The sequence below is a fragment of the Bombina bombina genome, chromosome 1 (genome assembly GCF_027579735.1).
Source record: "Bombina bombina isolate aBomBom1 chromosome 1, aBomBom1.pri, whole genome shotgun sequence".
Lineage (NCBI taxonomy): Eukaryota > Metazoa > Chordata > Amphibia > Anura > Bombinatoridae > Bombina > Bombina bombina.
In genome coordinates this window covers 744,592,866-744,617,049 of record NC_069499.1, presented here as the reverse complement: position 1 = coordinate 744,617,049, position 24,184 = coordinate 744,592,866, and the positions used below count along the sequence as shown (strand labels likewise).

Genomic DNA, 24,184 nt, shown 5'->3' with positions numbered 1-24,184 from the left:
CTCCTCATACGTCCTAAGCTTTTATGGCATCACATGCAGTGCCCTGCGTTTCCTCCCAGTCTCCTGGAGTAGTGATTGCTGAAAGACTTTTGCTCAGGTATCTTCTGCGGTACCTGTGGCATTGTCGGTTTTTCCTATACCGGGAAATTTGCAAGAGGATTTTTGGTGATCCTGATAATAAGGTTTCTGTTCCTCCTGCTGCTACATAGATTGCCTTCCTCTTAGGTTGGATGAGGAGGATACGTCGGTAGCCTCTGAGGGTGAAATCTCAGTTCGAACGGTATAATTCCTTCATCTGTTGCTGAAGTGGTAGTCTTCAGATTTAAGCCTCAACACCTTCGTGTTTGTTTTTTGACGACTCTGATGCGTTGTCAACCTTAAGAATCTAGTCCTAAGCACTAGGATTCTCCTGTAAACCTTAATTCCTGTTTCAGAGCGTGCTAGCAGTTTTCACAGGGATAAGAGAAGTCAGGGTTTCCTTTTTTCCCATATCTTCTCTTTAAATATATGTTTCCTGTCACTGTCTCCGTTAAATATCAGGCGCACAGTGCCTAAGTAGTAGAGCATTCTACTCTGGTTAAGAGAACTTCGCTTCCTAGAAGGGATAGCTGTGTTTCTTTCTAATGACACGGTGAGTCCACGGATCATCATAATTACTATTGGGAATATCACTCCTGGCCTGCAGGAGGAGGCAAAGAGCACCACAGCCAAAGCTGTTAAATACCACTCCCCTTACCTACAACCCCCAGTCATTCTCTTTGCTTGTAGTGCAAGGAGGCGGTAAAGTCAGGTGTCTGATTCTTCTATCAAGAGTTTGTTATTTTTAAGCAAAGCAGCTTTGTTTTTTTTTAGGGTGTAGCTGTAGTCCATGTCAGTCTCCTCAGTAGAGCAATGGTGGCTTTTGAGCATTTGGGAATTTGGGGGGTATAATCTCCTCTGCGCCTCCCATATAGTTTATGCTGCCCTTCTTTTGAAAAGTCTGAGTAGGTTTGTTCAGTCTTTTGTTTGTCTTTCCACAGGTCCATGTAAGGAGTGTTACCTTTCATGCTTTGTGAGCTGTCCTGCTGCCAGACAGATTATCATTGAGGTAAGTGCTGTTTTTTATTTTGAGGTCTGGCACTTAGGGGGTTAATATTCCTGAAGGTGTTCAGGTTTTATTACTCATGGCAGTATCATGGGGCACTGTGAGGCGTTTGGATGGCAGTTTGTGACTGTTGTTTTGGGCTCTTATGTATGTTTTCCACATTTTATGGTTAAAACGTTTTTTTTTTATATTTGCTGCTAAAACAGAGTTTTGCCGCTTATTTTGAGGCAGGTTGTTTCCTAAAGGCTCTCTCTGTGTGGTTTCTCCCGGTGGCAGGTTGTTAGCATGTTATGCCGGCCGGGAGGTTGTGTAGACGCCCACGATGGGCAGAGTTTTGTTTGGCGCAAAGTGTGCACGCTCTTCCTCTCTGTGTGCTTAGTCTACGGAAGTGAGAGGTTCATTCCGTGACTGCTCCTGTGCTGCAGTTTCTTTGTGGAGCTTCAGTGTGAGGTCTAGTTCGTTTGGTGTGCGCAAGTTAGTCTCTGTATATCCTCCGGTTGGTAGGGGGTTCATTTAGCACCTCAGTTGGTAGTGTGCAGAGGTGCTTGAAAGGGCTCAGGGCATTTTATTTTTGTTCTGGGTAAAGAGACAGTAGAGTTATTTAAAGAGAAAGTAGCGTTATTTAAAAAAAAAAAAAAGTTTTTTTTGGGGGGTTTCTTTTGTGTGTAAAATGGACCAAGAGGACTTGCAAGCTCTTACCTGCAATTTATGTCTAGATGCTAATGTAGAGCCACCTATCCCTTTCTGTTCCTCATGTGTAGAGAGAATTTTGCAGTATAGGGATAGGCTTTTTGATTCAGAGCCTTCATTTTCTAGGGAGTCTGTTGTTCAGGAGCCTCCTGTTTAAGCTGTAACCCAGCTTTCTCGCCATTCATCCCAATCTCAATCCTCTTCACAGTGCCCTGCGTTTCGTCTCAGGTTGTTTTTTCTTTGCAGGATTTGTCTAATTACATATCATCTGCTGTATCTGAGGCCTTGTCTGCTTTTCCTGTGTTGCAGGGTAAGCGCAAAAGGAACTCTGATTCTGTTGCAGTTATGTCTGCTTCTTTTCAGAGGACCGAGGAAGAAGATATTTCAGTAGCGTCTGAAGGTGAAATCTCAGACTCTGATAGTGTGTCTCCTTTGGCTGATTCTGAGGTTGTTTTTTTCAGATTTAAACTGGAGCACCTCCGTTTGTTATTTAGGGAGGTTTTGGCTATTTTGGATGACTCTGATTCTACGGTCATAGTTACTCCCAAGAAGGCTAGTAAACTTAACAAATGTTTTCAGGTTCCTTCTGTGGCGGAAGTTTTCCCTGTTCCAGGTCGGGTTTCAGAAATTATTTCACGGGAATGGGAGAAGCCTGGAATTCATTTTTCTCCTCCTCCTATTTTTAGGAAGATGTTTCCTATTGCGGATTCTCTTAAGGAATCTTGGCAGACGGTCCCTAGAGGGAGCTATTTCCACTTTGGCTAAGAGGACCACTATTCCTATTGAGGATAGTTGTTCTTTTAGAGATCCCATGGATAAGAAGTTAGAAGCTTTACTTAAAAGGATGTATGTTCACCAGGGGTTCCAATGGCAACCTGATGCGTGTATTGCTACACTGACCAGTGCAGCTGCATATTGGTTTGATGCATTGTCTGATTCTATTCAACAGGAATCTCCTCTGGAGGAAATTCAGAATAGAATTAAGGCTTTAAATTTGGCTAATTCTTTTATTGCGGACGCTTCTTTACAGGTCATCAAGTTGGGAGCGAAAATTTCCGGCTTTGCTGTTTTGGCGAGCTTGGCTTAATGATTTAAGTCTTGGTCTGTAGATGTATCATCTAAATCTAAGCTTTTATCCATTCCTAACAAGGGAAGACCTTGTTTGGGCCTGGTTTGGCTGAGATTATGTCTGATATCGCTGGAGGGAAGGGTAATTTTCTTCCTCCGTATAGGAGAAATAAACAGAAGGGTCGTCAGAGTAATTTTCGTTCTTTTCGTAACTTCTCTGGTAAGTCTTCCTCCTCCTCCTCCTCCAAGCAGGATCAGTCCAAGCCCTCTTGGAAGTCCAATCAGTCCTGGAGTTAGGGGAAGTAATCTAAGAAGCCTGCTGCTGACTCAAAGTCAGCATGAAGGGTCTGCCCCCGATCCTGGAATGGATCGTGTGGGGGGCAGGCTATCTTTGTTCGCTCAAACCTGGGTAAGGGATGTTCCAGATCCCTGGGTGGTAGATATTGTGTCCCAGGGATACAAGCTGGAGTTCAAAACTTTTCCTCCCAGGGGCAGGTTTCATCTGTCAAGGTTATCTGTAAATCAGATAAAAAAAGAGGCATTCTTAAGTTGTGTTCAGGATCTTTCCGACATGTGAGTGATCGTTCCTGTTCCAGTTGAGGAGCAGGGACTAGGGTTTTATTCCAATCTGTTTTTTTCGTTCCCAAAAAGGAGGGAACTTTCAGACCCATTCTGGATCTCAAGGGTGTAAACAAGTTTTTTAGAGTTCCGTCATTCAAGATGGAAACTATTCAGTCTATTCTTTATCTGGTTCAAGAGGGTCAGATCATGACTACAGTAGATCTGAAAGATGCGTATCTGCATATTCCCATCCACAAGGATCATCACAAGTTTCCAAATTTTGCTTTCTTAGACAAGCATTTTCAGTTTGTGGCTCTTCCTTTTGGTATTGCAACAGCTCCCAGGGTGTTTTCCAAGGTCCTGGGTGCGTTATTGGCAGTTCTCAGACTGCAGGGGGTTGCAGTAGCTCCTTACCTGGACGACATTCTAGTTCAGGCACCATCTTTTCAACTAGCAAACTCCCACACTGAGTTGTTGTCTTTTCTGCGCTCCCAGGGTTGGAAGGTGAATTTAGGAAAAAGTTCCTTGATTCCGGCTACAAGGGTGGTATTCTTGGGAACCATTATAGATTCTCTGGAAATTAAGATCTTTTTGACAGAAGCAAGGAAGTAAAAAATGTTCAATTCCTGTCTGGCTCTTCAGTCATCTCCTCTTCCGTCGGTGGCCCAGTGTATGGAGGTTATTGGTCTGATGGTTTCGGTCATGGACATCATTCTGTTTGCTCGGTTTCATCTCATACCTCTGCAGTTATGCACGCTGAGTCATGTGTGTGAACAGCGATTATACGGATCTGTCTCCGAAGATTGTTCTATATCAGGCTGCCAGAGATTCTCTTCCGTGGTGGTTGTCTCAGGATCGTCTCTCCCTGGGAACCTGTTTTCGCAGGCCTACCTGGGTGATTGTGACCAGATATGCCAGTCTGCTGGGTTGGGAAGCTGTCTTGGGTTCTCTGAAGGCTCAGGGTCTGTGGACCCGGGAGGAATCGTTTTTTCCTATAAATGTCTTAGAGTTGAGGGCAATCTTCAATGCTCTCCTAGCCTGGCCTCAATTGGCTTCAACCCAGTTTATCAGATTTCAGTCGGACAATATATCGTCCATTGCTTACATCAATCATCAAGGGTGGAACTCGGAGTTCTTTGGCGATGGAGGTAGCCAGGATTATTCAGTGGGCAGAGGTTCACAATTGCTTTCTGTCTGCGATTCGCATTCCAGGGGTGGAAAATTGGGAAGTGGATTTTCTGAGCAGACAGTCTATTCATCCGGGGGAGTCGGAACTTCATCCGGAGGTGTTTTCCAGTTTGATTCTCAGGTGGGGTCTTCCGGAATTGGATCTTATGGCATCTTGTCACAATGCCAAGCTACTGAAGTACAGATCGAGGTCAAGGGATCCTCAAGCTGTTTTAATAGATGCTCTAGCAGTTCCCTGGAAGTTCAGCCTGGCATACGTGTTCTCTCCGCTTGCCCTTTTTCCACGGGTTATTGCTCGGATCAGGCAAGAGAGGGTGTCAGTGATTCTCATCAGATCTGGTGGAAATGTCATTGTCTCAACCGTGGAGTCTTCCATTAAGAAAGGACCTTCTACTTCAGGGGCCCTTCTTTCATCCAAATCTCGTTTCTCTGAAGCTGACTGCTTGGAGATTGAACGCTTGATTCTATCTAAGCGTAGGTTATTGAGACTATGATTCAGGTGCTTAAGCCTGTGACTAGAAAGATTTATTACAAGATATGGCGTAAATATCTGTATTGGTGTGATTCTAAGGGCTACTCTTGTAGTAGAGTTAGGATTCCTAGGATTTTGTCTTTTTTACAGGAGGTTTTGGAGAAAGGTTTGTCTGCTAGTACCCTGAAGGGTCAAATTTCTGCTTTATCTATTTTGTTACATAAACGTCTGGCGGATGTGCTAGACGTTCAGTCTTTTTGTCATGCTTTGGTTAGAATCCGGCCTATGTTTAAGTTTGTGACTCCTCCTTGAAGTCTTAATTTAGTTCTGAGAGTTCTTCAACAGGCTCCGTTTGAGTCTATGCATTCTTTGGATATTAAGTTGTTAACCTGGAAGGTTTTGTTTTTGATTGCTATCTCTTCGGCTCGAAGCGTCTCAGAGCTTTCTGCGCTGCAGTGTGAGTCTTCTTTCCTTATTTTTCATTCTGATAATGTAGTACTTCGTACTGCTTTAGGTTTTCTTCCCAAGGTTGTTTCTGATTAGAATATTAATCAAGAAATTGTTGTTCCTTCTTTGTGTCCTAATCCTTCTTCTCATAAAGAACGTTTGTTACACAACTTGGATGTAGTTCGTGCATTGAAATATTATTTGCAGGCGACTAAGGATTTTCGCCAGTCTTCTTCTTTATTTGTTGTTTTTTCTGGAAAACGTAAAGGTCAGAAAGCTACGGCTACTTCTCTTTCTTGTTGGTTGAGGAGTGTTATTCGCTTGGCATATGAGACTGCTGGTCAGCAGCCTCCTGAGAAAATAATGGCTCATTCCACAAGGGCTGTTTCTTCTACTTGGGCTTTCAAAAATGGTGCTTCTGTGGATCAGATTATTTGCAAGGCTGCCACTTGGTAATCTTTACATACTTTTTCTAAATTTTACAAATTTGATACTTTTGCTTCAGCTGAGGCTGTTTTTGGGAGAAAGGTTCTTCAAGCAGTGGTGCCTTCTGTTTAGGCTTAGGCTACCTGTCTTGTCCCTCCCTTATCATCCGTGTCCTCTAGCTTGGGTATTAATTTCCTATAGTAATTATGATAACCTGAGTCCACTGTCCACCCTGTATTCAGACAGTTTATTTTTTTCATAAACCTCAGGCACCTCTGCGCCTTATATTACTTCCTTTCTCCTTTTCCTTTTTGTCGAATGACTGGGGGTTGTGGGTAAGGGGAGTGATATTTAACAGCTTTGGCTGTGGTGCTCTTTGCCTCCTCCTGCAGGCCAGGAGTGATATTCCCAATAGTAATTATGATGAGCCGTGGACTCACCGTGTCAAGAAAGAAACAAATTTATCAGGTAAGCATAAATTTCATTTTTCAGGATCTATGGGCTATAGGGCCTCTGTGTTAAGCGGCAACAATGTATTTCTGATGTCAACTTGGTAGAGACTCCTTTGGAGCAGTTCCAGTTCAAAACTGTGGCTCTTAAGTTAGTTACTTCTTGTACTCTGATGCTTCCAAGCATTTTCAGTCGGGATCCAGGATATCTGACTTCGCTGTATTAGCCTGTGGGGCGTTTTGGACAGTGGATTTCAGAGTCCAAGTTTTTTCTGGTGCATCCGTACAAGGATAAGGCCTGGTTGGTCCTGATCTGCAGGAATAGTTCTGTTAAAGGAGTTTTGCTCCCAATCCGGATGGTCCAAATGGGGGGTTGTGGCTCTCTTTTTGTACGAGATGTCCCAGATAGTCTGTAGACATAGTACTTCAGGATTCTACGTAGTAATTATTCCTTCCCTTCCTGATGCAGGTTCCACCTCTGCTGTCCAGATAGCTGTGAGGTTTTTCTTGTAGTTCGTTTGGGATTATCTTCCCTGTGAGTGTTAGTTACAGTTTCCTGTAGGAACTGGGACTAGGTTATTATTCCTCCTCAAGTTTTCCGAAGGGGAAGGAATTTTGGCTCTATAGTAGATCTAAAGTGTCTCAACAGGGCGTTTCAGAGTACCGTTCTTCAATTGGGAACCATTGGTTCCATTCTTCCTTTTAAACTATGGAGGTCGGTTCATAGTGACCTTAGTCCTGGAGGACGCTTATTTGCAGGTTTCTTTTTTGTCACACACTTTCAGTTTGTGGCGCTTCTTTTGGCCTTGCCATAGTTCTCAGATCAGGTTTTAGGGAATTGCTGGGTTTCCATTCCTGGACGTCATAATGATCCAGGCGCCATTTTTTCGACAAGGGAACTCTCATACTGAGATCTTGTTGTCTCTCTCTTTCCGCGAATGGAAGCGTGTCTGCAAATGAGTTCCTTTGTTCCAACTAGTAGTTTCCTAGGGATAAGATTAGGTTTCCCTATCTCTGAAAATAATTTTGTCAGAAGTCAGGTAATAGTGGATTCTTCCTCTTGCCTCTTTCGGCATTTTACTGTTGGCCGTCAGTGACTCAAGGTATGGAGGAATGGTCTGATGTTTGCTTCATTGAACATCATCCCTTGTTCGCTTCTGTGTGAGAGTTTGTGGTTATGCATGTTCTAATAGTGGACTGAGAATCTTGTGACTATGTCTTGGAGAAACTTTCTCCCAACTGATGAGTGGCAAACACCAGAAAACAGACTGTCCTGGGATGGAAAATCTGAATCACTGCACTAAACCTAGCTAAGCTTATAAGCTGTGTGAACAGCGATGCTTGGCGTAAAGGGAGTCTGCATAAGAGCAGACTTGGGTTAGATCTAGATCTGTCGTCTCGAGTACTTCCCTGGGAGAGGGGAATTAGGGTTGGAGCGCTCGCCTTGTTTGCGAGACGTGGCATGATTGTTTATCCGCATTTTCAAGATTGAGACTTTCCTGAGTAATAGTCACAGTCACTAGACTGTTGGGTTGGTGACTATGGACTTGGGCGGTGCCCGCCTTCCCCTTAAGCAAAGCCCTCTGGTGGCGCAGCACGTCCCTGGTTTGTATCTTCAGGATCAAAGAATTTCTGCTCCCTCTTATATTGTCTTCTTAGTGGTTTACATTAACCACCTGGGAGGAATTTGGAATTCCTTTGCCATGTCTGGCGTGGATTGTTCGCTGAGCGGATGCTCACATTCTAGTCTGTCCACTATTCACATTTCAAGTGTGTATACCTTGAATGTATTTTGAGCTGTCAGTTTTTTCTTCTTGAGGGGTGAATACTTCTCACTGAGGTGTTCTCCAGGCTTATCCTCACATGGGGGTTGCTGGAGTGGGTGAAAGTACGCCAGTTTCTTCCTTGATTAACAGGCTGCTCTTCTAAATACCTGGGTGGTTCCTTAAAAATTCAGTCTGATGGTTCTCTTTCTATAAGTCTTTGCCCGTATCAAATGGCCGCAGGGTCTTGTTTCAGACTTAGCGGAGATGTGTTCTTCCACCATTGTTGGTTCCTGAGGAAGGACTTTCTAACACAGGCTCCGTTCTTCCATACAATTTTGGAAAAAAAAACATGAAGCCTTCTGCTGACTCTATCAGCATGAAGGTTCCGCCCCTGATTCGGGGGGGGGGGGGGGCGGCAGGCTTTCTCTTTTTCATCAAGCCTGGGTACGCGATGTCCCAGACCCTAGGGTGGTGGACATAGTATCCCAAGGTTTCAGATTGGGATTCAAGTCAAGACTATCCTCAAAACAAATAAAGGAGGAGACCTTCTTAAACTGTGTAAAAGACCTATGCTCTCTGAGTTATTGTTCCCGTCCCTCTAACAGAACAGGGTCTATGATTCTATTCAAATCTATTTGTGGTTCTTAAAATGGAGGGAACTTTTCGGCCCATTCTAGACCTCAAGTGTCTCAACAAAGTCCTCAGGGTTCCGTCCTTCAAGATGGAAACTATTTGTTCCATTCTTCCTTTGGTACAGGAAGGTCAGTTTATGACGACCATAAACCTGAAAGACACATAACTTCATGTTCCCATTCACAGGGAACACCATCGGTATCTGAGGTTTGCCTTTCTGGACAAGCACTTCAAATTTGTTGCACTTCCATTTGGTCTGGCCACGGCTCCCAGAATATTTACAAAGGTATTGACTGTGATCAGATTCCAGGGAATTGCTGTGGCACCTTATCTAGAGGACATCTTGGTTCAGGCGTCATCTTTTCTACTAGCCCAATCTCATACAGAGATGCTGTTGTCTTTTCTATGTTCCCATGGGTGGAAGGTGAATTTGGAGAAAAGTTCTCTTGTTCCATCTACCAAGGTGTGTTTCCTAGGAACCATAATAGATTCACTGTCCATGAAGATTTTCCTGACGGAGGTCAGAAAAAACAAAATTCTTGCTTCCTGCCTTTCCAGGCCTCGCAGGATCTGGTTTGCGGATCTAGTAAGGATGTCATCTCTACCTCCTTGGAGGTTACCTCAGAGGAAGGACCTTCTACTTCAGGATCCTTTCCTCCATCCAAACCTAGGTTCTCTGAAGCTAACTGCTTGGAGATTGAACGCCTAGTTCTGTCTAAACGTGGTTTTTCTGAAGCGGTCATTGAAACTATGATTCAGTCTCGAAAACCTGTTACTCGCAAGATATACAATAAGATATGGCATAAATATCTTTGTTTGGACTCTAAGGGGTTCTCCTGGATCCGGGTTAGGACTCCCCGGATTTTGTCCTTTCTTCAGGATGGCCTGGATAAGGGTTTATCGGTCAGTACCTTAAAGGGTCAGATTTCTGCATTATCTATCCTTTTGCACAATGGTCTGGCAGACCTACCAGATGTTTAAGCCTTTGTACGGGTCCTGGTTAGAATCAGGCCTGTGTTAAAACCTGTTGCTCCCCCGTGGAGCCTTAATTTAGTTCTTAAAGTTTTGCAGCAGGCTCCGTTTGAGCCAAAGCATGTTGTTGATATAAAACTGTTATCCTGAAAAGTTTTGTTTCTTGTTGCCATTTCTTCCGCTCGCAGGGTGTCTGAGATTCCCCCTACCTTATTTTTCATGCTGATAAGGCAGCCCTTCGTACTAAATTGGGGTTTCTCCCTAAGGTGGTATCAGATCGAAACATTAATCAGCAAATTGTTGTCCCTTCTTTTTGTCCTAATCCTTCTTCTCAAAAGGAACATCTTTTGCATAATTTGGATGTTGTGCGGGCTCTAAAATTTTACTTACAAGCTAGTAAAGATTTTCGGCAATCTTCTGCCCTGTTTGTTATCTCTGGAAAGCGTAAGTGTCAGAAGGCCACTTCTACTTCTCTGTCTCTCTGGTTGAGAAGTTTGATTCCTTTGGCTTATGAGACTGCTGGACAGCAGCCTCCTGAGAGAATTACGGCTCATTCCACTAGGGCTGTCAACCTTGAGGGGCCGTGTTCCTGTTCCACTGCGTTGATTCTGGTAAGATTGTTTCATTTCTATATCTGTAATGATAACGCAAGAAGACAGGGTCACAGTCTGGCTCCTTTATCTGTATAGAATCAAGGGTTAATATCTCTGGAAGGTGATTATTGAACAGGGGGGGATGATTGCTATTCTGATTGCTTCATCGTTGCCACGGAGGACGTGGTTTGTGGATCTAGTGGGGATGTCATTCTCCTCTCCATGGAGGGCCCCTTTGTGCATCAGAATCTAGATTCTCTGCGGCTGACTGCGTGGAGATTGAATGCTTAGTCTTAGCCAGAAGAGGTTTTTCTGAGAGGGTGATTGTTACTCTCATTCAAGCCAGGAAGCCGGTTACCCGTCACATCTATCATAAGGTGTGGAGGACCTACTTACTCTGGTGTGAATCTTGTGGATATTCCTGGCACAAGGTCAGGGTATCCAGAATTCTTTTCTTCCTTCAGAATGGTCTGGAGAAGGGACTTGCCGCCAGTTCCTTAAGGGGACAGATTTCGGCTCTATCTGTGATGTTACACAAGAAGCTCCCTGATATTTATATCTTTTGTTCAGGCTCTGTCCAGGATCAGGCCTGTGTTTAGACATTCTGCTCCTTCTTGGAGTTTGAATTTGATTCTGAAGGTTTTTCAGGGGCCTCCGTTTGAGCCCTCTTTATCTGGTTTTCCATGCAGATAAGGCTGTTCTTCACACTGGATTGGGGTTTCTTCCTAAGGCTGTGTCTGAACGCAACATTAATCAGGAAATTGTGGTTCCTTCCTTGTGTCCTAAACCATCTTCTTCGAAGGAATGGTTACTTCATAACTTGGATGTGGTTCGAGCCTTGAAATTCTATCTTCAGGCTATGAAGGATTTCAGACAGACTTTAGCTTTGTCTACTTCCCTATCTTTTTGGCTGAGTAGCATGATTTGTTTGGCTTATGAGACTGCGGGACATAAGCCTCCTCAGAGGATTACGGCTCACTCAACTAGAGCTGTTGCCTCTTCTTGGGCCTTTAAGAATGAGGCTTCTATGGAGCAGATTTGTAAGGCGGCTACCTGGTCCTCCTTACATACTTTTGTAAAGTTTTACAAATTTGACATTTTTGCTTCGGCTGAAGCAGCTTTTGGGAGACAGGTTTTGCAGACTGTGGTGCCCTCAGATTAGGGTCCGTCTCCTTTTACTCTACCGTTTTTTTCATTCAGTGTCCTCTAGAGCTTGGGTATCTGTTTCCCACAAGTAATGAATGAAGCCGTGGACTCTCCTCGTATTAGATGGAAAACATAAAGTATGCTTACCTGATAATTTCATTTCCATCGTTACGAGGAGAGTCCACGGCTCCCGCACGGTTCTCTGTTGGGCTGACCTAAATTTATTTGTTTGTTCTTCTGGCACCTTTTATACTGATATTTCTCCTACTGTTCCTTGTTCCCTCAGGAGAATGACTGGGGGATGAGGGGAGTGGGGGGAGGTATTTAAGCCTTTGGCAGGGGTGTCTTTGCCTCCTCCTGGTGGCCAGGTTCTGTATTTCCTACAAGTAATGAATGAAGCCGTGGACTCTCCTCGTAACAATGGAAATGAAATTATCAGGTAATCATAATTTTATGTTTCTTCTATTGAATCTATTTCCAGCTTTTTACTATTGAAAACATAGCCTAGCTGTTGTTACTAGATACTTTGTGGTATATTTTGCTTGAAATTGTTATTTACTCCACTAAATTAACGTGTATAACCTTACATTGTGGATACAACATATGACAGTATTTGAATCCTTTGGTTTCAGAAAGAGGAAGCAGAAGCCAAAGCACTTGAGGAAGCCGAGAAGCAAAGACAAGAACGAGAGAAAATTATGCATCAAAACATGCAGGAAAGACTTGAAAGGAAACGGGTAAAAATACAATTTAATTCACTGATTGTGCCCTTAAAGGCATTTTTAATTCACTCCCCCAGTAAAATATTTACCGTATACACTTTTGATTGTTAATAATAATAATGCTACAATGCTTAATTGCTGATATTTATCACACATATATAATATGATTTTAGTGTCCATTTAACTCAGACAGGGTTTACATTTATTTTACACACACACACACACACACACACACACACACACACACACACACACACACATACATATATATAATATTATATAAAATGTGGTGGTGTATTGAGGTGTCTTAACTGCAAGGGTTCTTCATGGCATTGCCTCAGTGTGGTGCTTAATGGAGTAAATATCTCTCCATTTGGATCACAGTGATCACTCTCACACTTAAAAGACAACTAAGAGTTTTTTCCTTTGATACTTATCTCTTAACTCCATCTGTGGTTTGCCGAGCTAGGTGTCTTAGCAGTTTACCGCTCCTTGCTGAGTAAATCCTTGTATAAGGCAAGTTTTGGATTGGTACTTCTGTTGTCTATTAATGGTCTCAGGCAGATCTTTAGATTGAATTGTTCTTTGGAAGTGGTTATAAACTAGGCAGTAATAATTGTGCATCACTGTCAAGTTCTTAGTTCTGGCTGATGGCTGTCACATGATGCAAAGGGAGGGAAAATAGAACTAACTTGAAAAAAATTCAGAAAGAAATCTACTACACATTTGAAATTCAAACAAAGTGCTTCTGTATTGTCTTTGTGTTATGCATTCACTGATTATGCAATTATACTGTGTTTAGTGGTCCTTAAAGTCCAGCTCCCAATTTAGCACTGTTGATGAGGTTAGGCTGTGACAACCACTGAAATGGGTTGAGAAAGTGACCCCCGTGCATATGAAAAGACCCATTACACAAACAAGAGAAAGCAAACATCAGTATACATCTAAAACTTTGGGGGCTTGGTTAGGAGTCTAAAAATCAGCACATTATTATGTTATTTAAAAATAAGCAAAACTATACATTTTATAAAAACACTCCTAGATGGGCTATATAAATGGATCATCTACAAAACATTTATGCAAAGAAAAATCAAGTGTACAATGTTGCTTTAACCTGGTTTTGAGAGTTCTTCAGTCTCAACCTTTTGAACCTATACATTTAACTGTCATCTTGGAAGGCTCTTTTCCTCTTGCCCATTTTCTCAACCAGATGAGTGTCTGAACTTTCTGCCCTATCCTGTGATCCCCATTGCCTGATTTTTCATCAGGACAAGGTAGTTTTTAAAATGAACTATTTCTTTTACAAGATATGACGAGTCCACGGATTTCATCCTTATGGGATATCGCCTCCTGGTCAGCAGGAGGAGGCAAAGAGCACCACAGCAGAGCTGTGTATATAGCTCCTCCATTCCCTCCAACTCCAGTCATTCTCTTTGCCTATGTTAGTAATAGGAAGAGGTAAAGTGAGGTGTGTGTTTAGAATCTTCAATCAAGAGTTTATTATTTTCTTCTATAAAGGTAAGACGAGTCCACGGATTCATCCTTTACTTGTGGGGATATTATCCTTCCCTACAGGAAGTGGCAAAGAGCACCACAGCATAGCTGTCTATATAGCTCCTCCCTTAGCTCCACCCCCCAGTCATTCTCTTTGCCTACTCTAAGTACTAGGAAGGGTAAAGTGAAAGAGGTGATAAAAAAATGAAAGAGTTTGTTATTTTAAATGGTACCGGTGTGTACTATTTACTCTCAGGCAGCAGATGGATGAAGACTGCTGCCTGGAGGATGATGATCTTAACATTTGTAACTAAGGTCCATTGCTGTTCCCACAGAGGCTGAGGAGTACAGGAAACTTCAGTGTGAGGAACGGTTTCATGCTATGCAGCAATGAGGTATGTTCAGTCATATTTTTCTGTAGAGACTGTATTTCAGAAAGGCTGACATTATTGTAAACCAGACAAAAAGAGAGGCTTTCTTACGCTGTGTAGAAGACCTATATTCCATGGGAGTGATCTGCCCAGTTCCGGAAACAGAACAGGGGCAAGGGTTCTACTCCAATCTGTGGTTCCCAAAAAAGAGGGAACTTTCAGATCAATTTTGGATCTCAAGATCCTAAACAAGTTCCTCTGAGTCCCATCCTTCAAGATGGAGACCATTCGGACTATTTTGCCAATGATCCAGGAGGGTCAATATATGACCACCGTGGACTTAAAGGATGCGTATCTACACATTCCTATCCACAAAGATCATCAGCAGTTCCTCAGGTTCGCCTTTCTGGACAAGCATTACCAGTTTGTGGCTCTTCCCTTCGGGTTGGCCACGGCTCCCAGAATTTTCACAAAGGTGCTAGGGCCCTTCTGGCGGTTCTAAAGCCGCGGGGCATAGCTGTGGCACCTTATCTGGACGATATCTTAATCCAGACGTCAATTTACCAACTAGCCAAGTCTCACACGGACATCGTGTTGGCTTTTCTAAGATCCCATGGGTGGAAGGTGAACGTAAAAGAGTTCACTTATCCCTCTCACAAGAGTTCCATTCCTGGGAACTCTGATAGATTTGGTGGACATGAAAATTTTTCTGACGGAGGTCAGTAAATCAAAGATTTTATCCATCTGCCGAGCTCTTCATTCCATTCCTCGGCCGTCAGTGGCTCAGTGTATGGAGGTAATCGGTTTAATGGTAGCGGCAATGGACATAGTTCCGTTTGCTCGCTTGCATCTCAGACCACTGCAACTTTGCATGCTCAAACAGTGGAATGGGGATTATGCAGATTTATCTCCTCCGATAAATCTGGACCAAGAGACCAGAAACTCTCTTCTTTGCTGGTTGTCACAGGATCATCTGTCCAAGGGAATGCGTTTCCGCAGGCCAGCGTGGGTCATAGTGACGACGGACGCCAGCCTATTGGGCTGGGGTGCAGTCTGGAATTCCCTGAAAGCACAGGGTTTGTGGACTCAGGAGGAGACCCTCCTCCCAATCAATATTCTAGAACTGAGAGCGATATTCAAAGCGCTTCAGGCATGGCCTTAGCTGGCGCTGGCCAGATTCATAAGATTTCAGTTGGACAATATCACGACTGTAGCATATATCAATCATCAGGGGGGAACAAAAAGTTCTCTAGCGATGATAGAGGTTACCAAAATAATTCGATGGGCAGAGACTCACTCTTGCCATCTATCAGCAATCTATATCCCAGGAGTGGAGATTTGGGAAGTGGATTTTCTAAGTCTTCAGACTTTTCATCCGGGGGAGTGGGAACTCCATCCGGAGGTGTTTGCACAATTGATTCGGCAATGGGGCACACCAGAATTGGATCTGATGGCGTCTCGTCAAAACGCCAAACTTCCTCGTTACGGGTCCAGGACAAGAGATCCTCAGGCAGTACTGATAGATTCTCTAGCAGTACCCTGGTCGTTCAACCTGGCTTATGTGTTTCCACCATTTCCTCTCCTTCCTCGTTTGATTGCCAGAATCAAACAGGAGAGAGCTTCGGTGATTTTGATAGCACCTGCATGGCCACGCAGGACTTGGTATGCAGACCTGATGGACATGTCATCTCTTCCACCATGGACTCTGCCACTGAGACAGGACCTTCTGATTCAAGGTCCGTTTCAGCATCCAAATCTAGTTTCTCTGCAGCTGACTGCTTGGAGATTGAACGCTTGATCTTATCCAAGCGGGGTTTCTCGGAGTCGGTCATAGATACCTTGATTCAGGCTCGAAAGCCTATCACCAGGAAAATTTATCATAAGATATGGCGTAAATATCTTTATTGATGTGAATCCAATGGCTACTCATGGAGTAAGATCAAGATTCCTAGGATTTTGTCCTTTCTCCAAGAAGGATTGGAGAAGGGGCTATCAGCTAGTTCCTTAAAGGCACAGATATCTGCTTTATCAATTCTACTGCACAAACGTCTGGCAGATGTTCCAGACGTTCAGTCGTTCTGTCAGGCTTTAGTTAGAAACAAGCCTGTGTTTAAACCTGTTGCTCCGCCATGGAGTTTGAATTTAGTTCTTAAGGTTCTTCAAGGGGTTCCATTTGAACCTATGCATTCCATAGATATTAAGCTTCTATCTTGGAAAGTTCTGTTTTTAGTTGCTATCTCTTCGGCTCGAAGAGTTTCTAAACTATCTGCATTGGAATGCGACTCGCCTTATCTTGTTTTCCATGCTGATAAGGTGGTTTTGCGTACCAAACCTGGATTCCTTCCTAAGGTTTTTACTAATAAGAATATTAATCAGGAAATTGTTGTTCCTTCTCTGTGTCCTAATCCTTCCTCTAAGAAAGAGCGTCTATTGCACAACTTGGACGTGGTTCGTGCTTTAAAGTTTTACTTGCAAGCGACCTAAGATTTTCGTCAAACATCTTCTTTGTTTGTTGTCTATTCTGGAAAACGTAGAGGTCAAAAAGCTACGACTACCTCTCTTGCCTTTTGGCTGAAAAGCATCATCCGTTTGGCAGCCTCCTGAAAGAATTACAGCTCACTCTACTAGAGAGGTGGCTTCCACATGGGCTTTTAAAAATGATGCTTCTGTTGAACAGATTTGTAAGGCTGCGACTTGGTCTTTGCTTCATACCTTTTCCAAATTTTACAAATTTGATACCTTTGCTTCTTCGGAGGCTATTTTTGGGAGAAAAGTTCTTCAAGCACCCCAAGAAAGAGGGAACCTTCAGACCAATCTTAGATCTCAAGATCCTAAACAAATTTCTCAGGGTCCCATCTTTCAAGATGGAGACTATTCGAACCATCCTACCTATGATCCAGGAGGGTCAATACATGACTACCGTGGACTTAAAGGATGCTTATCTTCACATTCCGATACACAGAGATCATCATCGGTTTCTCAGGTTCGCCTTCCTAGACAGGCATTACCAGTTTGTGGCTCTTCCCTTTGGGTTAGCTACGGCACCAAGAATCTTTACGAAGGTTCTAGGGTCACTTCTGGCGGTCCTAAGGCCATGGGGCATAGCAGTAGCCCCTTACTTAGACGACATTCTGATACAGGCGTCGAATTTCCAAATTGCCAAGTCCCATACGGACATTGTTCTGGCATTCCTGAGGTCTCATGGGTGGAAAGTGAACGAAAAGAAGAGTTCTCTATCCCCTCTCACAAGAGTTTCCTTCCTGGGAACTATGATACATTCTGTAGAAATGAGGATTTACCTGACAGAGGACAGGTTGTCAAAATTTCTAAATTCCTGCCGTGTTCTTTATTATACTTCTCGCCCTTCAGTGGCTCAGTGTATGGAAGTAATCGGCTTAATGGTAGCGGCAATGGACATAGTTCCGTTTGCCCGCCTACATCTCAGACCGCTGCAATTCTGCATGCTCAGTCAGTGGAATGGGGATTACACAGATTTGTCCCCTCTACTAAATCTGGATTAAGAGACCAGGGATTCTCTTCTCTGGTGGCTATCTCAGGTCCATCTGTCCAAAGGTATGACCTTCCGCAGGCCAGATTGGACAATAGTAACAACAGATGCCAGCCTTCTGGGCTGGGGTGCAGTCTGGAACTCACTGAAGGCTCAGGGGTCGTGGACTCAGGAGGAGGCACTCCTTCCAATAAACATTCTGGAACTAAGAGCGATATTCAATGCTCTTCAGGCTTGGCCTCAGCTAGCGGCAGTGAGGCTCATCAGATTTCAGTCGGACAACATCACGACTGTAGCTTACATCAACCATCAAGGGGGAACAAGGAGTTCCCTAGCGATGTTGGAGGTTTCAAAGATAATTCAATGGGCAGAGATTCACTCTTGCCATCTATCAGCTATCCATATCCCAGGAGTAGAGAACTGGGAGGCAGATTTTCTAAGTCGTCAGACTTTTCATCCGGGGGAGTGGGAGCTCCATCCGGAGGTGTTTGCACAGTTGATTCAACGTTGGGGCAAACCAGAACTGGATCTCATGGCGTCTCGCCAGAACGCCAAGCTTCCTTGTTACGGATCCAGGTCCAGTGATCCCAAGGCAGCGCTGATAGATGCTCTAGCAGCGCCTTGGTCCTTCAACCTGGCTTATGTGTTTCCACCGTTTCCTCTGCTCCCTCGTCTGATTGCCAAGATCAAGCAGCAGAGAGCATCGGTAATTTTGAAAGCACCTGCGTGGCCAGGCAGATCTGGTAGACATGTCATCCTTTCCACCATGGACTCTGCCTCTGAGGCAATACCTTCTACTTCAGGGTCCTTTCAACCATCCAAATCTAATTTCTCTGCGGATGACTGCTTGGAGATTGAACGCTTGATTTTATCAAAGCGTGGTTTCTCAGAGTCGGTCATTGATACCTTAATACAGGCGCGAAAGAGTGTCACCAGGAAAATCTATCATAAGATATGGTGTAAATATCTTCATTGGTGTGAATCCAAGGGTTACTCATGGAGTAAGGTCAGGATTCCTAGGATATTATCTTTTCTCCAAGAAGGATTGGAGAAGGGTTTGTCAGCTAGTTCCTTAAAAGGACAGATTTCTGCTCTGTCTATTCTTTTGCACAATCGTCTGGCTGAGGTTCCAGACGTGCAGGTGTTTTGTCAGGCTTTAGTCAGAATTAAGCCTGTGTTTAAACCTGTTGCTCCGCCTTGGAGTTTAAATTTAGTTTTTAAGGTTCTTCAAGGGTACCAAACCTGTTTTTTTACCTAAGGTGGTATCTAATAAAAATATAAATCAGGAGATTGTTGTACCGTCACTGTGTCCTAATCCTTCTTCAAAGAAGGAACGTCTCTTACACAATCTTGACGTGGTTCGTGCTTTAAAGTTTTATTTACAAGCTACTAAAGATTTTCGTCAAACATCTGCATTGTTTGTTGTCTACTCTGGACAGAGGAGAGGCCAAAAGGCTTCGGCAACCTCTCTTTCTTTTTGGCTAAGGAGTATAATACGCTTAGCTTATGAGACTGCTGGCCAGCAGCCTCCTGAAAGGATTACAGCTCATTCTACTAGATTGGTAGCTTCCACACAGGCTTTTAAAAATGAGGCTTCTGTTGAACAGATTTGTAAGGCGGCGACTTGGTCTTCGCTTCATACTTTTTCAAAGTTCTATATATTTGATACTTTTGCTTCTTCAGAGGCTATTTTTGGGAGAAAGGTCTTGCAGGCAGTGGTGCCTTCCGTTTAAGCGCCTGCCTTGTCCCTCCCTTCATCTGTGTCCTATAGCTTTGGTATTGGTATCCCACAAGTAATGGATGATCCGTGGACTGGATACACCTTACAAGAGAAAACATAATTTATGCTTGCCTGATAAATTTATTTCTCTTGTGGTGTATCCAGTACACGGCCCGCCCTGTCATTTTAAGGCAGGTGTTTTTTATTTTTAAACTACAGTCACCACTGCACCCTATAGTTTCTCCTTTCTCTTGCTTGTCTTCGGTCGAATGACTGGTAGTGGCAGTTAGGGGAGGAGCTATATAGACAGCTCTGCTGTGGGTGATCCTCTTGCAGCTTCCTGTTGGGAAGGAGAATATCCCACAAGTAATGGATGATCCGTGGACTGGACACACCACAAGAGAAATACATTTATCAGGTAAGCATAAATTATGTTTTTCGCGCGCTCAGATGCGCACTTCCTTCAGACTAGGCAGCAGCAAGCAGTAACTCTGGTGCCTCCTGGACTGTGTAACTCTGGTCCGGAGTGTTGGAAAGTTGTTTCGAAGTACCCTGGGGGCAGGTAGGCGCCCAGGTGCAGAGGGTATTTTTGACTGTAAACTGACTATTTGTTGATCAAAGCACTTTAGCGCCTTATTTCTCCCCTTACTACTGGGGTGCAGTAATTTGGATAAACCAACGAATTTAAGTTAAATTTGGAGGTAATTTAACGTTATTTAAGCAAGTTTGGAAAAATTGTTCACTCTTTCTTTTCTTAAAGGCGCAGTACACGTTTATTTTAAGCAATAAATAAGTGTTTAAACGACTTCTGTGGTTATTACTAGTCTGTTCAAACATCTCTGACATTGAGGAATCTGAATCTCATTGTTCTATGTGTTTAGAAGCTATTGTGCAACTCCCTCTAACATTGTGTAACTCTTGTACTGAGAGAGCCTTACATTGTAAAGACCATATATTAGGTCAAGAAAGTGTGCCTAAGGATGATTCTCAGACTGAAGAGAATCAGGATATGCCACCCAATTCTCCCCAAGTGTCACAACCTTTAACGCCCACACAAGCGACGCCAAGTACTTCTAGTGCGTTTAATTCTTTTACTCTGCAGGAGATGGCTGCAGTTATGTCAACTACCCTTACAGAGGTATTATCTAAATTACCAGTGTTGCAGGGTAAATGCAGTAGGCCAGGTATTAATGTAAATACTGAATCCTCTGATGTTTTATTAGCTATTTCCGATGTACCTTCACAGTGTTCTGAGTTGGGGGTCAGGGAATTACTGTCTGAGGGTGAAATTTCAGACTCAGGGAATGTTTTACCTCAGACAGATTCGGACGCTATGTCCTTTAAATTTAAGCTTGAACACCTCCGCCTGTTACTTCAGGAGGTTTTAGCGACTCTGGATGATTGTGACCCTATTGTAATTCCACCAGAGAAATTGTGTAAGATGGATAAATATCTAGAAGTACCTACTTACACTGATGTTTTTCCGGTACCTAAGAGAATTTCGGAAATTATAAAGAAGGAATGGGATAGACCAGGTATACCATTTTCTCCCCCTCCTAATTTTAAGAAAATGTTTCCTATTTCAGACACCATTGGGGACTCATGGCAAACGGTCCCTTAGGTAGAGGGAGCTATATCTACCCTAGCTAAGCGTACAACTATACCCATTGAGGACAGTTGTGCTTTCAAAGATCCTATGGCTAAAAAATTAGAGGGTCTACTAAAGAAATTATTTATTAATCAGGGGTTTCTTTTACAACCTACGGCTTGCATTGTTCTAGTAACTACTGCAGCAGCCTTTTGGTTTGAGGCTCTAGAAGAGTCTCTTAAGGTTAAGACTCCATTAGATGACATTTTAGATAGAATTAAGAGCTATATAGCAGCTCTGCTGGGTAATTCTCTTGCAGTTTCCTGTTAGGAAGAGATATATTCCATAAGTAATGGATGACCCGTGGACTGACTACACTACAGGAGAAAGGAATTTATCAGGTAAGCATAAATTATGTTTTTTTGAGGATTGCTGTTCTTTTCGCTTCCCCTTGCCTTTTGGGGTAGAACTTCCGGTAATCTGGTGGAGGAGACCCGGTTCTAAGGGACCACTTTTTCCTTGTAGTATCCTCCTCTTTTTTTTTTTTTATCAGAGTTCAAGACCCCATGGGGGTTTGGCAGTGATTGCATCAACTCTGGTGCAATTTCATTTCCAGAAAGAGTAACGTGAGTTTGTTCCACAAGGTTTTGGCCTTTTGATACGGCTCCTGGTTTTGGGTGTCCGAAATTTTAACCTAGCCCTTGTCTTTGACATTTGGTGGCGGAGACCCTGTTCTTAGGGACCACTTTTTCCTTGCAGTAGCCTCTTTTTTTGATCCTTATACTTGGGGATCTGGGGGATTATTATGCAGTCTCTCTTGCCGTCGCCTGCTAGGAGTTTTTGGGATGTTTGCTCATTTGTTAATTTCTGCTATAGGTTTCTTTCATGTAATTAGCAAGAGTCCATGAGCTAGTGACGTATGGGATATACATTCCTACCAGGAGGGGCAAAGTTTCCCAAACCTTAAAATGCCTATAAATACACCCCTCACCACACCCACAATTCAGTTTTACAAACTTTGCCTCCCATGGAGGTGGTGAAGTAAGTTTGTGCTAGATTCTACGTTGATATGCGCTCCGCAGCAAGTTGGAGTCCGGTTTTCCTCTCAGCGTGCAGTGAATGTCAGAAGGATGTGAGGAGAGTATTGCCTATTTGAATGCAGTGATCTCCTTCTACGGGGTCTATTTCATAGGTTCTCTGTTATCGGTCGTAGAGATTCATCTCTTACCTCCCTTTTCAGATCGACGATATACTCTTATATATACCATTACCTCTGCTGATTCTCGTTTCAGTACTGGTTTGGCTTTCTACAAACATGTAGATGAGTGTCCTGGGGTAAGTAAATCTTATTTTCTGTGACACTCTAAGCTATGGTTGGGCACTTTGTTTATAAAGTTCTAAATATATGTATTCAAACATTTATTTGCCTTGACTCAGAATGTTCAACTTTCCTTATTTTTCATACAGTCAGTTTCATATTTGGGATAATGCATTTGAATTAATCATTTTTTTCTTACCTTCAAAAATTTGACTCTTTTTTTCCCTGTGGGCTGTTAGGCTCAGGGGGGCTGAAAATGCTTCATTTTATTGCGTCATTCTTGGTGCGGACTTTTTTGGCGCAAAAATTCTTTTCCGTTTCCGGCGTCATACGTGTCGCCGGAAGTTGCGTCATTTTTTGACGTTATTTTGCGCCAAAAATGTCGGCGTTCCGGATGTGGCGTCATTTTTGGCGCCAAAAGCATTTTAGGCGCCAAATAATGTGGGCGTCTGATTTGGCGCTAAAAAATATGGGCGTCGCTTTTGTCTTCACATTATTTTAGTCTCATTTTTTCATTGCTTCTGGTTGCTAGAAGCTTGTTCTTTGGCATTTTTTCCCATTCCTGAAACTGTCATTTAAGGAATTTGATCAATTTTGCTTTATATGTTGTTTTTTTTTTTTTGTCTTACATATTGCAAGATGTCTCACGTTGCATCTGAGTCAGAAGATACTACAGGAAAATCGCTGTCTAGTGCTCGAGCTACCAAGCTAAGTGTATCTGCTATAATTTTTGGTATCTGTTTCTCCAGCTGTTGTTTGTATTGCATGTCATGACAAACTTATTAATGCAGATAAAATTTCCTTTAGTACTGTTACATTACCTGTTGCTGTTCCGTCAACATCTAATTTTCAGAGTGTTCCTGATAAACATAAGAGATTTTTTTTTTTTTTAAATCCATTAAGAAGGCTATGTCTGTTATTTCTCCTTCTAGTTTACATAAAAGTCTTTTAAAACTTCTCTTTTTTCAGATGAATTTTTAAATGAACATCATCATTCTGATACTGATAAATCTTTGTATTTGTTCAAGATGGAATTTATTCGTTCTTTATTTAAAGAAGTATTAATTGCATTAGAAATAGAGGATTCTGGTCCTCTTGATACTAAATCTAAACGTTTAAATAAGGTTTTTAAATCTCCTGTAGTTATTCCAGAAGTGTTTAATCTCCCTGATGCTATTTCTGAAGTAATTTCCAGGGAATGGAATAATTTGGGTAATTCTTTTACTCCTTCTAAACGTTTAAGCAATTATATCCTGTGCCATCTGACAGATTAGAGTTTTTTTGGGACAAAATCCCTAAGGTTATGGGGCTGTCTCTACTCCTGCTAAATGTACTACTATTCCTACGGCAGATAGTACTTTATTTAAGGAAAATTGAATCCTTTCTAAGAAAAGCTTACTTATGTTCAGGTAATCTTCTTAGACCTGCTATATTTTTAGCGGATGTTGCTGCAGCTTCAACTTTTTGGTTAGAAGCTTTAGCGCAACAAGTAACAGATCATAATTTTACAGCATTATTATTATTCTATAACATGCTAATAATTTTATTGGTGATACCATCTTTTGATATCATTAGAGTTGATGTCAGGTATATGTCTCTAGCTATTTTAGCTAGAAAAGCTTTATGGATTAAACTTGGAATGCTGATATGTCTTCTAAGTCAACTTTGCTTTCCCTTTCTTTCCAGGGTATTAAATTATTATCTCAATTGTTTCTGGAAGGAAGGGAACTTTTTTACCAAAGGATAAAAAATCTAAGGTAAATTTAGGTCTAATAATCTTTTTCGTTCCTTTCCTCACAACAAGGAACAAAAGCCTGATCCTTCATCTCCAGGAGCGGTATCAGTTTGGAAACTATTTCCAGTTTGGAATATATCCAAGCCTTATAGAAATCTATAGCCAACTTCTAAGTACCCATGAAGGTGCGGCCCTTATTCCAGCTCAGCTGGTATGGGGCAGATTACGTTTTC

At 42.7% G+C, this 24,184-nt stretch overlaps 1 protein-coding gene across 1 annotated transcript in view; it reads left to right on the top strand.

Annotated features, from left to right (window-relative positions):
* LOC128660765 (ensconsin) overlaps positions 1 to 21,523 on the top strand; it is a 198,195-nt gene extending 176,672 nt beyond the window's left edge. Inside the window, exons 9-10 of the mRNA XM_053714774.1 lie at positions 12,128 to 12,232; positions 21,452 to 21,523. Of these exons, the coding sequence (XP_053570749.1) occupies positions 12,128 to 12,232; positions 21,452 to 21,523 (177 nt within the window). The remainder of the gene's footprint in view (positions 1 to 12,127; positions 12,233 to 21,451) is intronic.
* Positions 21,524 to 24,184: the final 2,661 nt, after the last annotated feature.